The 19,058-nt window shown below is 37.5% G+C and overlaps 1 protein-coding gene across 1 annotated transcript in view; it reads right to left on the reverse strand.

Annotated features, from left to right (window-relative positions):
• The window catches only part of st6galnac3 (ST6 (alpha-N-acetyl-neuraminyl-2,3-beta-galactosyl-1,3)-N-acetylgalactosaminide alpha-2,6-sialyltransferase 3), an 81,289-nt gene that overhangs the window by 22,508 nt on the left and 39,723 nt on the right, over window positions 1-19,058 (reverse strand). Inside the window, exon 3 of the mRNA XM_066692040.1 lies at window positions 10,525-10,934. Within this exon, the coding sequence (XP_066548137.1) occupies window positions 10,525-10,934 (410 nt within the window). The remainder of the gene's footprint in view (window positions 1-10,524; window positions 10,935-19,058) is intronic.

The raw sequence follows: 19,058 nt of genomic DNA on the forward strand, positions 1-19,058 counted from the left end.
ATTAAAAGGTCGTTCGTTTAAATTGCAGCTAACTAGTAATTACTTTGAAGGACTTAGATGCAAATGAAGATGCGGCCGAGGCCAAAGTTTAATTATAAGTAATTGCCTGAATCATAAACATTGTGCTTATTTTATTTCTCCTTGCTATGTGGCAGTGGACCTGCACTAAACTAGCTTCCCTTTAAAATAAATAATCACTGACTGCCAAATCCACTTCTAGAGACTTGGAGGTGAAGTATCCATCAAAAACGGCTGCTGCAGAGGCACTTACAACAGGACCTGGGTTTTACATATCAGACAGATTGACAGAACACAACAAGGTTAAGCAACGTACTGGGGGTAACCTGGAATCTCCCGTTAAAAAGCCCTTGTCCTTTTTCACTGGACCTGTCAGTCTTCCAGAGAAAATCTGCTGACAATACACATTAAACCAACACAAGGGCTGGGAAATCCTCTCTCTCTCTCTCTCTCGAAACTATGCAGTACCAGTGTTAATGTGTTATTATTGTTGTTGTTTATTACCATTACATTTATGTACATTTTACCATGTTTCACCATCGATCCTGGTAATGGTAGATGGCAACTCTCTCAGTTTAAAGTCATTTGTGGTACATCTCTGTAGCAAACATGAAGCGTGTTTAGTTCATGTTGTGTGCTTTTCACAGGGAGAATGCAAGTTATTATATTCCAGTTTGCCGGAAAGGCAATTCCAAATTTGATTTTGCAATTTCATCAAGCTGCTGTAGCGACATTATGCACCATGTCACCAATTCTGCCGCTGAGGATTACAGACCATTCTCCGGCTTTCTTTTCAAGTAGATCATATTTGTACAGAATCCCTTCTACTGCTTGTCTGGTTATCACTGGCATTGATTTTATGGGCATTATAAAAGAGCCCTTCTGTAGAGAGAACACTCTTGGGGCGGCAAATAAATAAATAAATAAAATCGTCTCTCATGCTGTAAGGCAAGTGTGTATGAATATCATACCCAGTAAACAAATGTACATACCAGCGTTTGTCTTCAGGGTGGTAGACACAGGGCATCGAGTTTTGCATGACTTGGCTTATTAAACTGTATATCACTATATATCACTCATGCAAATAATTTCTTCACATAATTCAAAGGATTAGTGTAGTTGTGATATTTAAAAATTAAGCCCCTTTAAATCGAAACTGACACATTACACAGCTGCACTTTCCTCCCAAACCAATTATTGTTCTGGAATACAATCAATTCTTATTTGATACAGAAGGCATCCGTCGACTGATCAGAAGAGAGAGAAAGGAAACTGTATTTTGGACTTAGAACACCACCACTGCTGGTGTCAATATATTAAACCTTTGGTAAGTTAGGCCATCCAGGTCCCTGAATCTACATTGTTATATGACAGTGTGATTTAAACCCAACGTCTTCGCTATCTGCTCCGGCAACAGCACACACTGGTACAACATTTATGAGCCGACTGCATAAAACAAACCGGGACTACCAGAGAAGCATGTCTGATAAGAGAATTGAAGCACTGTGCTTGTGTGCACACCGAAGAGGCAAACACACGCTGTCACCCGAAATCTCACACTGTATCAGCTTTATGCCACAAATGAAGAATAAGCAAATCAATATCCAAGGACTGCAGCACAAAATGGAAACAATACGACATTCTGGGAAGCTACCTATTCTATTCCCTTTCTTATAATATTCTCATCAATTATGTTACAATTAATAGCTGTAGAATGTTTTAGGCTGTTATTTCCAGTTGCATTCTGTAAATTGTTGGCAGAATTAAAAAAACATTTGTATCTGTTGTGTACGAGTAGAAACTGAGCGTGGATATGCGGGAGGGTTTGTGCTGGAAGGTAAATTCATATGCACCAGACAAAATCATCTGAACATTTTCCGAAAAGGTCACTTCGGCATAACCAATGCTTATCCACCTGAATGCTTATCGGGGACTTCAAATACGCAACGATGTCTTATCTACAAATTGGGCCAGAGTCATTTTTAAAACATTGTATTTTTACAATGTTTTCTGAAAGCAGCATTTATTTATTTGTTTCCTAAATCTTTGATACTGCACACATCAGGGTTGACTTCATCCTTTTTCAAACATGGAAAGCCATACAGAGCTATCTCTGGATCAGGATCAAGTGACATACTCATACTTTGAGACGCAAACTACTCGGTCTGAAACATCCTGTACCATAAAGGAGTGATTCAGATGATATATAATGTCATACAGTGTGGTGCAATGATGAAGGACATGGCTCCGTTCCAAAGCAGATCCCAAGATGGATCCAGAGGGAATAAGCCTGGACCGGAGTGACAATGAGATCAGACTTGCAGTTGCTGACGTTAAGGCACGAGAAGCTGCAACAACCAATATTACACAACTTCAATAACGATTACTTGTCAGTTTGGACAGTTTGTGGCGTGATTTGTGTTCATGTGATTTGAGAACAAGCTCCATGAATGAAATACCTTTAAGAATGAGTTGTGTTGGGTTGGTCACTTACTAAAAGACTTTTGAAACATATTGGCACGTAGCTGAGGAAATCAGGGGAGCCACGGAGAAGCATTTTAAATGATTGCTTTGACACTTTGACAACCTAATCTACAAAAAAAGGTCAACTAAGTATGGAATAGGTCATAATGTAACATGACCCATAAAATGATGATACTGGCTCTTTGGGCTCAGTCTATTCCCGCTGCTACAGTCATTGTAATCTTTCTATTTTATAAAGGTTAGATAGAAATTATAATTTATATGGTCTATAATCAAAACAGAGTCCTGATTACCCTTGGTAGTTAGCTGACCTTGTCTGTTAAGTACTTTCCCGATGCGGTCAATTACCAGATGGCAATGCCCTCAATCCAGAGGTGTGTTGATTAATTCATTCAGAGTTAAATAAATCTTTTATAAATGCAGGGATGTGAAGTAGTCAGTTAGAAACTATTTTTTTAAGCAAGTTACACTTTTTATTGCACATTGGAAAGATCCTTATACAAACTGCTGCTGGATGGTGCTTATGAAGAAATATGCTACTTGGGGCTTGGATCTTGAAAAACTCTTGATTTTTAGATATATCAATAACCGAAATGTAGGTCAAGTTCACCATCAAGACTTTTTTTTGTAGCCAACATACTCTCTCTGTTTGATCTCTAGCTGACTATGTGGATTCCTCCTGGGGCCCCGAGTGCTTTGCGACTCTGTAAACTCAGATGTATGTACAAATACAAATTCTGCTTGTCCTTTTTGTAAACATTATTCATTGATTATGCTTTGCTTCCCTCTGCCAAAATAATTATTAAATTAAACTGAACTGCTTTGAAGGTGTCAACTGAGCAGAAACATCATGTAAGCAAGTTCTGGTGTAGAAAGCAAACATCCCCGTCAAATGAAATTATGCTTTTTCTCACATGAAATGATTCATAAAAGATATGCATCATATAAGCCCAGTAAATAGCTGTACAATATTAAAGTGATTTATTTCATTGTGCATCTGCTTTTAAAGAAAGTCGAGCACACTGTGTAATTGCTATTGGCATAAAAAAAAAAAAAAACGTTTACTCTTGGGAACTGGTAGTAGTTGATTAAATGTTCTCAATGGCGCCGTATTAAATGTAAAATCTTGTTATTATTCCGAGGCAGTTTCTAAGGCATATACATAAGAGATGCAATCACACAAAAGGCACTTCTATGTAAACTTCAGTAGATGCACTGTAAGTGGTGCCTGTATGGCAATGTTTAATGGACACTCTAAGTAAGATAATTTTATTACATTCTCTCAAGAAGAAAAAGCCAATCCATTGATAACAGCTTGGAGATTATTCCTGGCCCTGTAATACTAGCTGATCCTTGAGGGTCCCCGTCTCGGCACAGCTTCTGGCATCCTCACATCATTTCCAAACCCTCTGACTCCTCATAGCTGCCTTCTGTTCCAACACTAAATGGAGTGATACACACCGCTTGCATTTAGAACAGATTCGGGTAATTTGTGTTTTCTTTTTTTCCCTTCAGATACAACAACAACTCACATTATAGCAAGTTCCTTCCATTATGCATTAAATCATTCTGTCTGAACCAGGCTTTACTGCAGTGATTTACTTAATTTATTGCAGACAAATTTGTCATGCCATCGCTGCCCCAGAACTGAATTCCAAATGCAGCCTGCTTAGCTTGATAAGGTATAAATTAAAATACCGGGGACTGACAACAAATTAGTCTTTTATCAAGGTTCATTAATGGAATGCATCATCACAAACTGTACACAAAATAGAAATTATAATTATAATAATGTAACAGAAGGCTAGCAGGGTGGTGCAGCACCTAGATATTTCTCATTGAAAAACACAGCTGCTGGGTTTGACAAATAGAGCAACTTTCATATTGTGAGTATTTAAAACTTCATCCACAACGACTTTTGTTAGATTATATATATATATATATTTCTGCTCAACGTGCACTTTCACTAGAGCAGAAAACAGAAGCAATCAATAGGAACAACACAGAGAGTCTTATTGCAGGCTGTCTCCAAGGCACTCTTCTCTTCTTATTATCTCCCATGCTTCACTGAAAGGAAAACTCTAGACGGAGTTATATTAAAACTGGCACACAGATGCTTATGCTTAGCTCTGGAAACCATTCATCATGTGCTCGATTAAGCCAAACACTACAGATCTATAATACTACAGCTTTTAATCAGGAATATGACACTTGAAATAAAGGAATCTTTTCAGAGATATTCTCCGAGACTAATAAAAACCCTGTCAGGGACTGTTTGATGAATTTGAAGGTGACAGTTGTGGGCAGATGTCTGTTTAATGTACCACAACTCTGCAGTCTTAATTTGTCAGAGCATAAATTCAAAAGTTAACAAGTAACAATGGAAAAATAAAGACAAATAATGGCGGTTAAGACCACATCTGGGCCTGGTTGGTATTCCTGAATGGCATTTCCAAATCCCACAGGTCCCCTGAGATAGTTGTTTAACATTTAGTAATAAAATAAATACATATTTGACAGCTACTGAGTGACCTGTAAAAGGCATTCTCTGCTGTGGTAATTTGACATTGACAGTTGAGACAACCGGATTATTCAATTACCAGGCAAATTACATTTCAGCAAATACTCAGTGCTGTATTAAGGTGGCAGTGGTCGACTTCAGTAACAATTAGCACTTCGAAACTGGGACAGACATAAAAGGGGATAAATAAGAAAAGTGCTGACATTAAAAAATGTCACATCTCAAAATCAATAACGTGGGGCAGATCGCATTAAATTATTGGCTTGGCTTTACAAAACATTCGAGACTGAGTTCGACCAATAGTAATGCATGGAATAAGGAATGTAATTTAGTGCTGAGTGCTGAAATTCAACAGTTGCTGCTGGAACTAACAGTTAGTAGGAACCACTGTTTGTGATGCTCAGTAATGCAGAGACATTATTTTAAAGTATTTATCTTGCTATTGACTAGTACAAATTAAGTTAAGCATTAACAAGAAACTTTCCCACTAATAAAACCCTTTAAAATGCACTTTAACTTCATTAGTAAACTGTTTAGTGGACTATCACACAGAGAGAGAGAGAGAGAGAGAGAGAGAGAGAGAGAGAGAGAGAGAGAGAGAGAGAGATGGTTGAGAGGCAAATTCCTTTTTCTAGCTCTTTACAAATGTCCATGACAGCATGAGAGTGATGATGAAGAAGAAAACAATCACAAAGAGCATCTGATTGCTTAGATACATCAGAAAAAATAAATAAATCAAAATAAAGTCTGTATCAAATGATTCCCCACAACAGATCAGAGTTGACTATTGACTGAATGATCCAGACACTGAAGGAGCCAACAGGAGATGGTCCGTCTCTGATTACTATTGATCCACGGTTTTGTGAAGTTAGATGTTCACTACAGATTGAGACAGTTAAATCATACCTCTGAAGATTGAATTATGACCTCTTCATGACCGAAAGCCAGCACCACCCCAAAACACTTTGATTTGATCTCACCCTCGGTCCTATTTGTGGTTTGAATCCTGTGCTTTCTAACAAGAATGAGCATACACTAAAGCATCTAATGTGGAAGGCTAAAAGAGCAACGCTTTTAATCGGAGGATAATTGCTTTCTGGGGCTGCCACCCAACCATTCAATGCTGAACCATCTAATTAACCTTAACACAAAGTAAATACAGCAAGTGTGACACCAGTAATTGTAGTTCTCTTTTACTTAAAATGTATATATTAGACTATTTTGTGCATGTTACGGGACAGTGTCTAAAAATTCCACAGTGGGATCTGCAGTGTAATCGGAGAATGTGCTTTATCACTTGTCCTCATCTCCACAGTCCCCCTCCGGCATGTCGATGCGCAAGGAGGGGACAATGCGAGGGAGCATAAGCTCAACCTTTTTTCAGGACAAACGCTCAATGTCAATAAAGTATTGAACCACATCCCTAAGTACACATTGCAACATATTAACCGCTCACTCCTTACTGCCTCAAAGTCAAGTCTGAAGAGCCGGAGTTATTCAAAAGGAGCAAATGCACTACAAAACTAAACCACCTGTGTAGCATCTTTGAAAAAGAACACAGTGTAGGAAAATGCTAAAAGTTTTCAAGCCTTCATGAGCGCAGTGGGAATCAGTTCAAAATAAATAATATAGAACAACTCCAAGCTCAAGAGCTATGAATGTGGCCCACTAACATGTGGCTAAAGTGTATTTAATGCCTACACTGCTAAATGGTTCTTATTGACAATTTCCTGTCAAACAAAATGTACACAAGAATGTATCCGAGTCAATGGATCTACTTTACACTTGTTGTTTGGCATCATTTAAGCCTGAAAAAATTTAAATGTAAATATCCATCCTTCTATGAGTGATTAATCAGATAATCAGGGATTCGTTCAGATTTCTTTAAAAGGGATTTCTTACCTATATCAAAAACAGATGAAAACCTCCCATTGTATTATATTCAATTAACTTGTATACAATGCATGGTGGAACACATTTCTCAGGCAAAAAAAGTATGTGACTTGCATGTTTCTGCAGGAAATCACAGAACATCCCGTTTCAGGCATCAGTAATATATACAGACCGCAAACGATGCGTAATATATGCTGCATATGCACATTATTGCATCCTGCATTTACTTTCAAGATTTCATAGTATTTTTTTTTATTATTATTTAGTCTTTTTACACAGCATGAAAACAACTTCAGAGATCAAAGTGAGCAGATGTGATTTCCTACTGAAAAATACATAAACACAGAATTAGTCACACAGCATCTTTACATTCAGTCCATAATATGCAAATTGGATAAGCCAATGAAGTATGCTTCAAGAGAAGTACACACATAAAGCAGATTCAAAATAAAAATAAAAATCTAGTTAATTCCTTTTAAACCCCACAAAACTCTTTAAATATGCATAATTATGCCAAGATTGCCAATTAATTATGCCAAGCTGAGATTTGTCAATCAAGTTTATAATTCCAGTTAATGAAAATCAGGTAGAGACTGCCAACAAAACCTTGTCCCTTAATAAATGCAATTTTGCAATGCTAACATTTATTTCTGAAAGAGACTCTTGCCAAAATTAATACGAAACAGTTGATAATTCAGAATGGGTATATGTAGCAAAGAAAACAGCTTGAACCTCTTTGGCTAATTACTTGTAAGTAACTGCTGGAGTCACCTTTGCACTGCAATGATATAGATAGCTGAGCATCAGCAGTTTCAACAGTTAATAAAGTCTGGTGACAAGAGTACAGGATTGTGTGAAATTGATGTTATTAAATGTCAAATCAGCATAAATGCAAAGACCTCGGCGATACTCCATTGAGTCCCCAGGAACACTCGTACATAAGTCATTTAATTCAACCTACCCAAGAAAATGTTCTTTCTGAAACTGGATTATAACAATGACATTCAATTCATGGTCTGTCTGTAAAGAATTATAAATATAACCTCTGAGATCTCAGGGGCTCAGAACGGCACATTTGATCTAATTATTTGCATAATTGGACCAGTTGAACTTTCTTTCTCCCAGTTGTCAGGCTGCAGTACTCGAGGTTCCCACGTGTCTGTTTGTGCCAACTGTCTTTAAAATGCACAAGCCCGAATCCTAGTGACAGGAAAACAAAAGAAGGCAGCTCTCTCTCCCCCTCCTGTGCCAAATGCTCACTTCCACACAATGCTGCCCATGCACAACTACTGTGGAGTTCATTAATCTCTGCAAGCAGTCTCTCGCTAAGAAATTAAGGTATATAGTGATATATGCAGAAGCCGTCTAAAGTATTTACTCTATATAATCAAAACTAGGAGATTGATTTAGTCAAATATCATTAATTAAACTATACTCACTTATCGGTGAAATATCTTTTTGGTTTTAGTTGTGCTGCCTTTAATATTTAGGTTAATTCTATTCGAGCAAAACTGTAACAAAATAGACAAACAAACAAAAAAACTAAATGATTATGTGCAATATGGCCAAAAAACCATGTAAACTCATGTTCTTGTCACACATGGTTTTATGAATGTGTACTAGTAATCTGATTTAATGCTCTAGAATTGCCGCCAACTGTTTCCCCTGACAACCCCATCGCATTGTGGTCCATAAAAAAGCAGATTTATCACTGACTTTGAACTTAGGTTTGTTCAGTGTTTTTTAGGGCACTAGAGCACTTTATTGTGATTTGAACTGCTCTGAGCTGCTACCTAACCTGTCCAAAAAAAAATCCCAAATTAACCCCAGACTCCCCTGTAAAAACACTTTGTAGTGATGGTCACACCTTACAATAAATGGCACCAATTTTGAATGAATACCTCAGGAATAACACGTATACACTTCATCTGAGTTCTGCTGTTAATCACATGTATAACAAGGTTGGTCAGGCAAGGTTAAGGAAAGAGTCACAGACAAGGTTTGGGGTTAAGGCATCAGAACTCAGAGGAAGTCCGTGAGGCATTCAAATGTTATTCCTTTGGGATTCATAACTTAAGTCTTTGAGAACTGATGCTCGTTATTGTAAAGTTTTACCATAGCAATACACCTTATCTTTTTCCTTAGTAAGATCCCGCCTTCTCTTTCACCCAGAGCAAGGATTTACACTTCGTTCTCTGGGACTTGTTACACAGAAGAATGCACACTGGTGTACTCATTAAACTGATCACAGATCCACAACAAAATAAAGATAAAATCACATAATCCCTGGACTGCTGAGTAACAGAGATTCACAGTGAGAAACGCCCTGAGAAAGAGCACAGACTGGGAATCTTACTCAGTCACCACACATGGCACGGTGGGATTGACTGTAGACAAGCATGTCACCAACAACAACATTGCAAAGCTGAAGAAAATGTGCCACCAATATCACAAGAGCTTAGCTGGAATTATGGATGGTTTCAAGAGCTAATAAAGGCTGCATGTAACAGCACTTCATAACCCATAGGTTAATAGTTTAGTCAGGATGTCACAACAGGATTAAAGTATTGAACACTTTAGTAGAACAAAATTAGTCCACACTCCATTATCTCCCCTTGATAAGTGTTACTGGGATCCATGCATTTGTAAAATAAAGCCATAAAGAGGACTGGTTGATATTAGTAACATGCAAATATCATAAAACCCTTCTTCTAATGGAAAATTAACAATGAAAAATAACAATCATCAGCTAAGATTTCCTCAGAATTGTTTGACAAGTATGCCTTTTCTCCCTTCTTATATTTCTCGTCCACAGTCTTACACACAGCTCATGGGAGACAGCATGGACCCATGCAAGATCTGCCCATGGTATGGAATCCTGCCCGACCACATGGTGCCAATTAAATGATAATCACTGGAATGGGCTACAGGGTGTAAGAGGGTTTCTGCGCTGTAGAAACAAACTGCCAAGTGTATGAAGGCAAGATTTGGGATGAGGTGCTCAAAATGGTCCTTGTAGATAAGGAAATTCATCCAGAAATAATATAGCCTCAAAATTCACTCATCCCCAGGATCACAGCAGGGAGGGCACACAGGGGAACAAGCAGAGATCGTTTTTGGGAGAATGCAGAGCTTTGGTCCTGGAGAAATAGGCACCAATTTTATTATTTTTGTGCCGAGGGGCTGTTCATTATATCTGCTTTCTGCAGGAACAAAAGGGAAAATGTACCCACATGTTTCTGGAAATGCAAGCACCTTGAATTTAAATGTGATCAAATGAGAAAAAATGAAAATATAACCCACTTTGCCTGTGAATGTTAAATTCATTGTTAAAAAAAGAAGAAACCAACCAAAGCAATTACAGTAAATCTTATCCACTTTATACATAAATAGAAAACTCATTTTTGCTTGAAGATAGTTATACAGAGCAGTAGGAGGGAATAAGCATGCATGCTATTGGATAAAACTACTACTACTAATAATAATAATAATAATAATAATAAAAGTAAACAAACATTGCAGAAAAAGCTCAACGAAAAAAAGAGACCAAATTAAACATTCAAAGCAAATGTTGCATTTACTAAATTGAGTGCAAAAGAAGGGCTCACCTATCTTTCCCGGTCTCCTCTTTGAACACCTTGTCACAGTAGTTCATTCTCTCCTCCGTGGTCACAAAGATCTTGGCCTGGGGATAGTTGTCCATCACCTGCCTCAGCATGTTGTACACAATGCCTTTGCCGTCTTTCCTCATGTTGCGCAGAGGACCCCAGATGACATACACGGTGTCGTTGGCCTGCCCGAAGAAGTACTGCTGCTTCTGCAAGAGGAGAGGTACGCTGGTGTGGGAGACCACCCTGAGCGTGGTCCTCCTGCCCACGTCCGTCTCGAAGCCCTTGGTGGGCGCATTGTTCATCCTCAACACGCAGGACGACTGGTCAATCTCCCAGCCCGCCTCCCGGTCCAACATCTGGCCCGAGCTGGACACCACACTGCACACGTCGCAGTTAAGCTTGAGAGGCTGCAAGACACAAAGGTGCAAGAAGCTCAATTCGCCGATTTGCATATGACACGACTGCATTTTTGTAAAGCGGCAAGATCTATTGTCAAAGTAGTCTGAGAGTTATAGCTGCTACAATGGCTGAAAGGATATAATTAGTCAGACACTTCCCTGAGGTGGAAAATCAGTATTTTAAATCATTTCCTTTCAAAGTGCCAGCGTTTATTATTTATCTCACACTGGAATTCAAAGTCATACCATCAGAGAACTGATGCTCATCATACTTTTTTCATAACCATGGCTGCTGAAGGGAACAGAGGCAAATGTTTCCAGTGCCAGATCCAAACATGGAAAATAAGTAGTAAGATCTTTTTTTTTTTTTTTTAAGACACTTAACAGAATTGTACAGATTGGTCCGTAGGAGTTATGCTGGCATAAGATCATATCTTCTCGACTTGAAGTAAAGTTTCATATTAATCCTTAATTTTTTTAAATTAAATTGGAAATTGGAAATTTTTTGACAAAAGATTTACATGAATAGGAGAGGGATAAACTTGTTAAGTAATCTGTTTTAAACTCTACATTTATTTATAATGTTATAGTTACAGTAGAGCTCACAACCCAGTAGGATAAGTGTCACAGTAAAGAGAATGGAAATACAGACCCATCAAAATGAGTTCTTACTTAATCTGGAGTAGAGTTATTGCTGTAATACTACGAACATCAGGAAAACTAAAAGCAAATCAGCACTTTCCATGGGCCATTTATCAGGAGAGCGTATTGTGATATTTCCATCTAATCAAATCTAAAAAATATGTCTATATAAGCCATATGTGAGCATCTGAAATAAAATCAGAGAAGGTCATTTAAAAGAGTTTCTTTAAATATGGAACAGTCAAACTTCACCTTGGAGACAAACGTAATCATATTTATTTTGTATTGATTGCTTTATTTTTCCATTAGATATTCTAGTTAAATGTCTAGAACTGAACAATGACACAGTTGGTTGGCAATACTACACAAAATTCCCATCGCTGTGATCTTTGTTGCCTGTGAAGTAATGGTCACATTCAAATTTTACTTCATTATCAGTTGGAAGAATTTAATTGCATATTATTCCAGCAGCTTAATTTGGTCCTTTTCAAAATAAGTACAAAAACACTACACCACTGTGTCTTTATCCGTTATTATTAGTAGGATCGTTATTACGAAACGTACAAAGATGTCACGCACTTAAGTGTGTTTAATCTTCTCAAAACTACCCAAGCATATTACCTACAGTCAAAAACACCTTCCGCCAGATTCTCTGAATAGCGAACATACATCGTGGCCACGGATTGTCTTTGACTTAGCTGAGCTTAGCAAAAGGCAATTATCTGAGGCTCAGTATAAAACTCAATGACAGCAGAAAGTCCAAGTGAATGGCAGCCCTGCTTTTCATTCCCATAATTGAAAGGTATTCTAACATAACGTCTCTTGCAGTCTCCGCCGAGTTACTCCTCTATAATTTCTATAGACCGAGCGGTTACTTTACTTTTGATGTTTCCAGTTTCACAATGACTACAGCGTGAACTTTTGTAATAGTACACGAGGAGGACTGATTTTAGGAATGTATTCCATTTCATTGCAAGTATTTTTATACATTTCAGAACCACCTTATACGTCAAAATTAAGCTTTTTCATGTATACTTCCATTTAGTGTGTAGATTATTTATCACCTAAACTGTACAGACATTTTAACAGATTGCTCTATAAATGTGGTAATTACCTTCCATAGCATTTTAGTGCGGCACCACAGATATTGTATTTAATTTACATGGCTACAAAATATGAAATATTGTCATAAATCACTGTGACATCGTGCATTTATCCCTGCTTTTCTACCGAGTTCTTTGTGTATTGTTTTAATTTTACCATATCTTTACTACAGCAATGTTCACTTTGGTGGTCTCCTCCCACAGTCCCCTTTGCAGGTTACAATTCAAGGAATACACAGCAGATAGTATTTGAACAGGCCCTAAAAGCATTTAACCCATCTTGTCTTTTTTCTACTACCAATACATGCTCAGTCCTCTATTTATTTCTATGATGTCATAAACTACATTCCTACCAAAACAATAGTTCAAGACATTCAAGTTTTATTTCTTGTGCAAAAGGTGTGCAAAATCTGCTCTTGAATTGGATAATGAAGTTTATATATATATATATATATATATCCATCATCACCATGAGCCATTAGTCAGAAACACAACACTTGCTCTTTATGTATCTAACATAAAATTGTAGTAACTCGGAAATATTCATAATGGGGCCTTTGGGAACATTTTATGTAAAGTCAAATTTACATAAGTCAGGTGTTATGTCACCCTGTATCCATTTATTTTTATATAATAAATAACACACATTTAACAAGTCAGAAAATCAATTTATTCCAGTCAACGGTGTAAAATAACAAAGGTCATGCTAAAGAATATGCTCGCTGATACTGCAAGTTTCAAACATGCCACTCAAACATTCAAACCACATGACCAAGCTTATCACAAACTCATATAGCAGAGTTCGGTAATTCACAGCGGGATCTGTACTGGCATTTGGCAGAGATAAAGTTATCTAATGGGCATAACAACCAGTCTGACTTAAGCCCGAGTCGCGCGCCGTTCCAAGGAGGGGGGATGCATCTGCCTTCAAGCCGAACACAACTAAATAACAACAAAACAGTTTCCGGCTAAACCAGATTAAGGAGAATTTTCAGGAGAGCCTTATCTTTGGCAAGTGGAGCGATTTCCTGCCGTACGGAGAGTGTTTATTTCCAACACATTAACATGAAAACCTTACAGCCCTCAGCTCAGGATTTTGAGAGGCGGCGTGTGACCTTGAGCCAGTGTCTTTAAAAGATACAGCGTAAGCCGCGTTATACTGAGTAGTGCCGTTTGGTGAGGTGCATTTTCTGTTGATCCATAGCTTAGCCTGAAATAACGCACTACAGAATGAAGGAATTGCTCTCACTGTCACCTGTCAAGTGGTGTTTATGAGACAAAATGTATGATGTCAGTACAGCAGAAAGGACAGGTACCGTAACCTCACCCGCTATCACAGGGACATTAAAGTATTCAATCCCACAATAAAGAAATGTTAAAAAAAGTTGTCCCTCTGTGCTTTAAGGCGAAACTCATTCAGAACAGTTCAGAAGACTGCCGGTGTGCGTTTCATTTCTCCGAACGGGTATTAAATCAAGTATTTCAGGAGCTCAAGCTGCTCAGAGTCGCTCCTTACACTTCTTCAGCCTCCAGTTTTCTCCGCACAGAACTAGGTTTTGACACCTTTGATGTGTTTTCTGCAGTTAAGGCACAGTGCTTTTTCATGTGCTAATGTCACTTCAGGCTGGCTGAAGGCTGTCAGGAGTCATCACCAACAGCAATTTAAACCTGAAGATTGCAAAGATTCAGTGTTGTTCAATACAGTCTGTATGGTTTCATAACTGACATCTTAAATGGAAACACGGAGCACGTTTGTGCCCATACGCCGTAAGGAAAGAAAGAGCTGAGATGCTACAGGACTCTGTTCGTGCGCTACACATTTTATGATGATTGCATATAAAAATAGCAAAACAAGGAGGAAAGATCACTGTGTAATCAACTTTTTTCCCCCCCAGAGTTAATTTATAAACAATTAAAGACAGTTTTAGAAATATTACACCACAGCTTGTGAGAAGCATAAACAAAAGACAGGAAAGTGTAACAGGCAAGATAGTAAATAAAGACCTTCAATCAATGCTGAAATGACTCTGCAGTTTTACTGAAAATGTGACGTTTTCCTTATTTTAATGGAAGTAAAATATTTTACAAAAGCACCATATAAGGAAAACTATATAGAGATGGGCTACAATGAGTACAATATGCAATATGCTATGACATAACAGTAAATGTGGGTTTTCTACCCTCGGAACAAACACTGGTGAAGTACCGGGAAGCTGTAAGGCAGCCAAGAGACTGATGTACTGCCACACTGTATTAATATGCACTTTCATAAGCCCAATGCATAATTGTGTCCTCAGCCGTATTCAGTGCATATTGATTGTGAGTCACTTCAGTCAGAGCTGGAATTACACGTCCGAATTGGCACTATTCATCTATATACCTGAATATTGCTTGTTCCTTTACCTTTATCGCTTCTGCAGTTTGTGAGTTTATTGGAAGTTAAAGTAATGGAATAGCTCTGACTGCTTCAATCTCTTATTTTTTCCATATCACAGCCCACTATTTCTCAGTCTTATGTTACTTGTAGTTTAATAAATACAGGAGAGTTTTGTCACTCCCTCTATAAACAATGGTGCAGGGGTCATTGGGTATGCAAAACTCCCAATCAACTTCCAGTATACTGGTTAATGAATAGTAAAAATGAATGTAATTGATGGAGTCAATATCTCGCAAGCTACAGTATCTAAGTGTTCTTCACCTTCTTCTTTATTATACTATTGTTAATATTATTGAATTAATGTTTTTAATTGCTTTAACCTATGCAAAATATGTATTTATATTTTTTTTCATGTGGAATCATTGTGTATGGCCGATGCATACAAAATAAACTCCCTGTTCTAAAAGCAGCAGTTAACCAGCAGAAAACCACTTGATTATAATCATCCTGACATACTCTTCCATCTGTGTTTCGATCATTTTGTGTTTTGCATATTCTATTACATAAAGCATACTTTTTGTTTTAATTTTCCCATAGAAAATAGACGACACCATCTTGCAGAAACAATATTTCAGCCGTTGCAAAGTGACATTAGTCGGAAGAAATCTCAGTCAGGTTTCAAACTGTAGCTCAAGGCTGTTTCTTTCTGTAGTGACAATTCACCCCAGTGATTTTTTTTTCTTTTCATTTTTTTTGTTTTTGAAAAGCAAAGAACAAAAACCACACAACCCTGAGGAAGAGTTTTATATAAATAAAAACAAGGTCAAGATCATTGCAGTACAACACAAAGCCATACAATATTATGACACTATATAAAATATGCCAAACTCAAATCAGACTTTCACCTTTTGACCCACCAAGTGTAAGCACCGACAGAAAAAGTTTGTTGGTGACACTCAAGACCACAAACATCATCTAAATTAGTATTTTGGGAAAGTTCAGTCGACCAGAGGCATGCAATATATGTGAAGCAGAGGGAGCATCGAAGGTTTTGTGGATATAAATAGCAAGTTGAACTCATTCTGTATTTTACTTTAATTAACCATTTCCTTTAATAAAATTACACTACTCTGTACTTCTCAGCAAGACTATTATATTAAAACAATATCTCTTAAAGAAATAATATAGGATCTCAAATGCACAACAAAAACACGTAATGCAGTAAGCATTATAATCATTAATTCATTGCTCAAGAGCTAATGTTAACCTTGAGCTTCATTAAAACATTTAAATGATTACTTACATTAATTTAAACAGGTTTAGTCTGAAAGCACTTAAAATCAAAACCCCTGGGAATTGCATTCTATGTTGATTTCTTATTTAGAAATTCAGGCATGTTCAAACTGAATGCATTAACCCTGAGGTGCCACTTTGAAATTTGTAATAATGCTTTTTATTCTACCACACATTGCTACCACCTCTTCAGAAATATGATAGAAGAAATACCGAATTTTCTGTAGACTAAATTAATGACAACTGGTGTTTTCAATTATTAATTAGCAAAGGTCAGGGTTTTGTACAATATTAGTCAAAAATCAATTTGTCCTGCAGATGACTGAATCGCTTTCTTTCTGTTATTACCAGAATAACTGAAATATTCTCACAGAACAGCACATTTAAAAGGATGTCCTGTAGTATCTCCTGTTTTAATTGCCTACAGAGGTCTGGTTGAAGAGTCTCCTGTTAAAAATAGATAACTGACAACAAGTTGGGATTGGCAAAATTAGCAAATTGCCAAAGGTTTTTCTTTTCAGTGTTCACATCCTGACAGATGTTTACATTTATTAGTCAAAGTTCAAAAACCTTATTTACAAGACATAGGATTACATTTGTGCTGAGGGTGTGTCCTTGAGGCTGCTGTCTGTCTGATGTCTCTCAGCTTTAGGAATTCAAAAGAAGAGAGAAAGCAACCAAATGGTACACCAAGGGAAATATATTGACTGGTTAAAAGACTTGCACTTGTATATTAGTAATGAATTAGTAAAGAAACCACTGCATTAACATGTCTTAAACTACTGAAGTTGTGTCAAGTCAATTCAATTGATCTTGTTAGTAAGCCAAGCATGATGCGTCTTAAAGCACTAATATGAACTGAATTTTAATATTTCTATTTTTTATTTTTGAAGTGAAGCAATGCATCAAACAGAGCTGACCAGAGACCTTGACAAAGACCATAACACACACCCCAAAGTAGTTTCAGACTCAAAGAAAGAAGACCTATATTCATTACAATTAATACAATTACATCTGACGCACAATACATCATTGAAAGGATATTTTTTACATGTTGCAGTATTATGAATAAGGAAAAAATGGTAAACAAGCTTCGGGACAAAACTAGACTAGACAGTCTGCTGTAGCGCTGAAAGAGATGCTAATGTAATCAGAAAGGGCTGTGATACAAGACCTTGGTTTGAGGAAGCCCATTCTTTATTCCAGCTTTTAACCTAATTTACTTGAACATCCACAGGGATTAAAAGGAAAGTGATTTATTATCAAAGCAAATCTGAGAAGAGAACCTTTTCCTCAGCAAAGTATCAAGGCCCGGGAAATTGGAAGTCAACATTTGATTGCTTCCAAGCCTGTGTTACTGCAAAGCCCAGTGGTGATGGACTGGAGACTACATTAAAGCCAGAGCCCAAAGGAAAATCAAATATTCTGTTGCCATCAAAGACAGGAGTTACAATAGCAATGTCACTTGTTTGTTCATACTCCACTTCCTTCTTCTACCCAAAGTACAGCAAACTTAAAATTATGTTTATTTCTAGGAAAAATAAAAATATATATTGTTTGGTACTTAGAATGATTATAATCTTCTTTGGACTTTTATCTTAGTAGTATACTAAGACTACCCACATTTAGGTGGCTCAGCAGATACATTGTCTGCAGCACAGGTAATTCAAAGGGACTTAGATAATATTCAGTTGTGGGCCGACACCTGGCAGATGAAATTAAATGTGGACAAGTGCAAGGTAATACATGCAGATAACAAAAATGTCCACTATAATTACACTATGGGAGGAACAGAACTAGATGAAGTATTGCATGAGAAAGACCTAGGAGTCTACGTGGACTCCTCACTTTCTCCATCCAAACAATTTGGGGAAGCAATAAAAAAGGGAAACGGGATGTTAGGGTATATTGTCAAAAGTGTAGAATTTAAAACAAGGGCAGTGATGTTCAGACTGTACAATGCACTAGTTAGAGCTCATCTGGATACTGTGGACAGTTCTGGGCTCCACACTTCAAGAAAGATATCGCTGCTCTAGAGGCAGTTCAGAGGAGAGCAACCAGACTTATTCCAGGTCTGAAGGGAATGTCCTACTGAGAGACTGAGGGACCTGAACCTTTTCACCCTGGAGACTACGTGGGGACTTGATTCAAGTCTCCAAAATCATGAAAGGCATCGACCACATCAAACCAGAGGAGCTTTTCCAGATCAGCAGGGACACACGGACCCGGGGACACAAATGGAAATTGGGCTTCAAGGCATTCAAGACAGAAAACAGGAGACACTTCTTCACACAGAGAGGCGTCACAATCTGAACAAACTCCTCAGCAATGTGGTTGAAGCTGAAAATTTGGGAACATTTAAAGTCAGACTGGATAGGATCCTTGGATCACTTAGTTATTAATGGACACCAAATGAGCACGATGGGCCGAATGGCCTCCTCTCGTTTGTAAACATTCTTATGTTCTTATGAGTGTCCAAACAGTATTTTTAATTGAAGAGATCATTAAAAAAGGCTTTGTTATATCCAGAGGTTTCAAGTATGAAAACTGAACATTGGCATCTCATACAAATCTCCACAGAATAATATAAATCTGAACTAAAAAATAAGAAGGTAAGCAATTGACTATCATGAAATTCAGCAAATGTATTTCCCGATATCTCCTCAAAAAGATTAATTGCATATACTAGTCCTCTCGGACATTGTAAACTGTACTGTC

The sequence above is a fragment of the Amia ocellicauda genome, chromosome 19 (genome assembly GCF_036373705.1).
Source record: "Amia ocellicauda isolate fAmiCal2 chromosome 19, fAmiCal2.hap1, whole genome shotgun sequence".
NCBI lineage: Eukaryota > Metazoa > Chordata > Actinopteri > Amiiformes > Amiidae > Amia > Amia ocellicauda.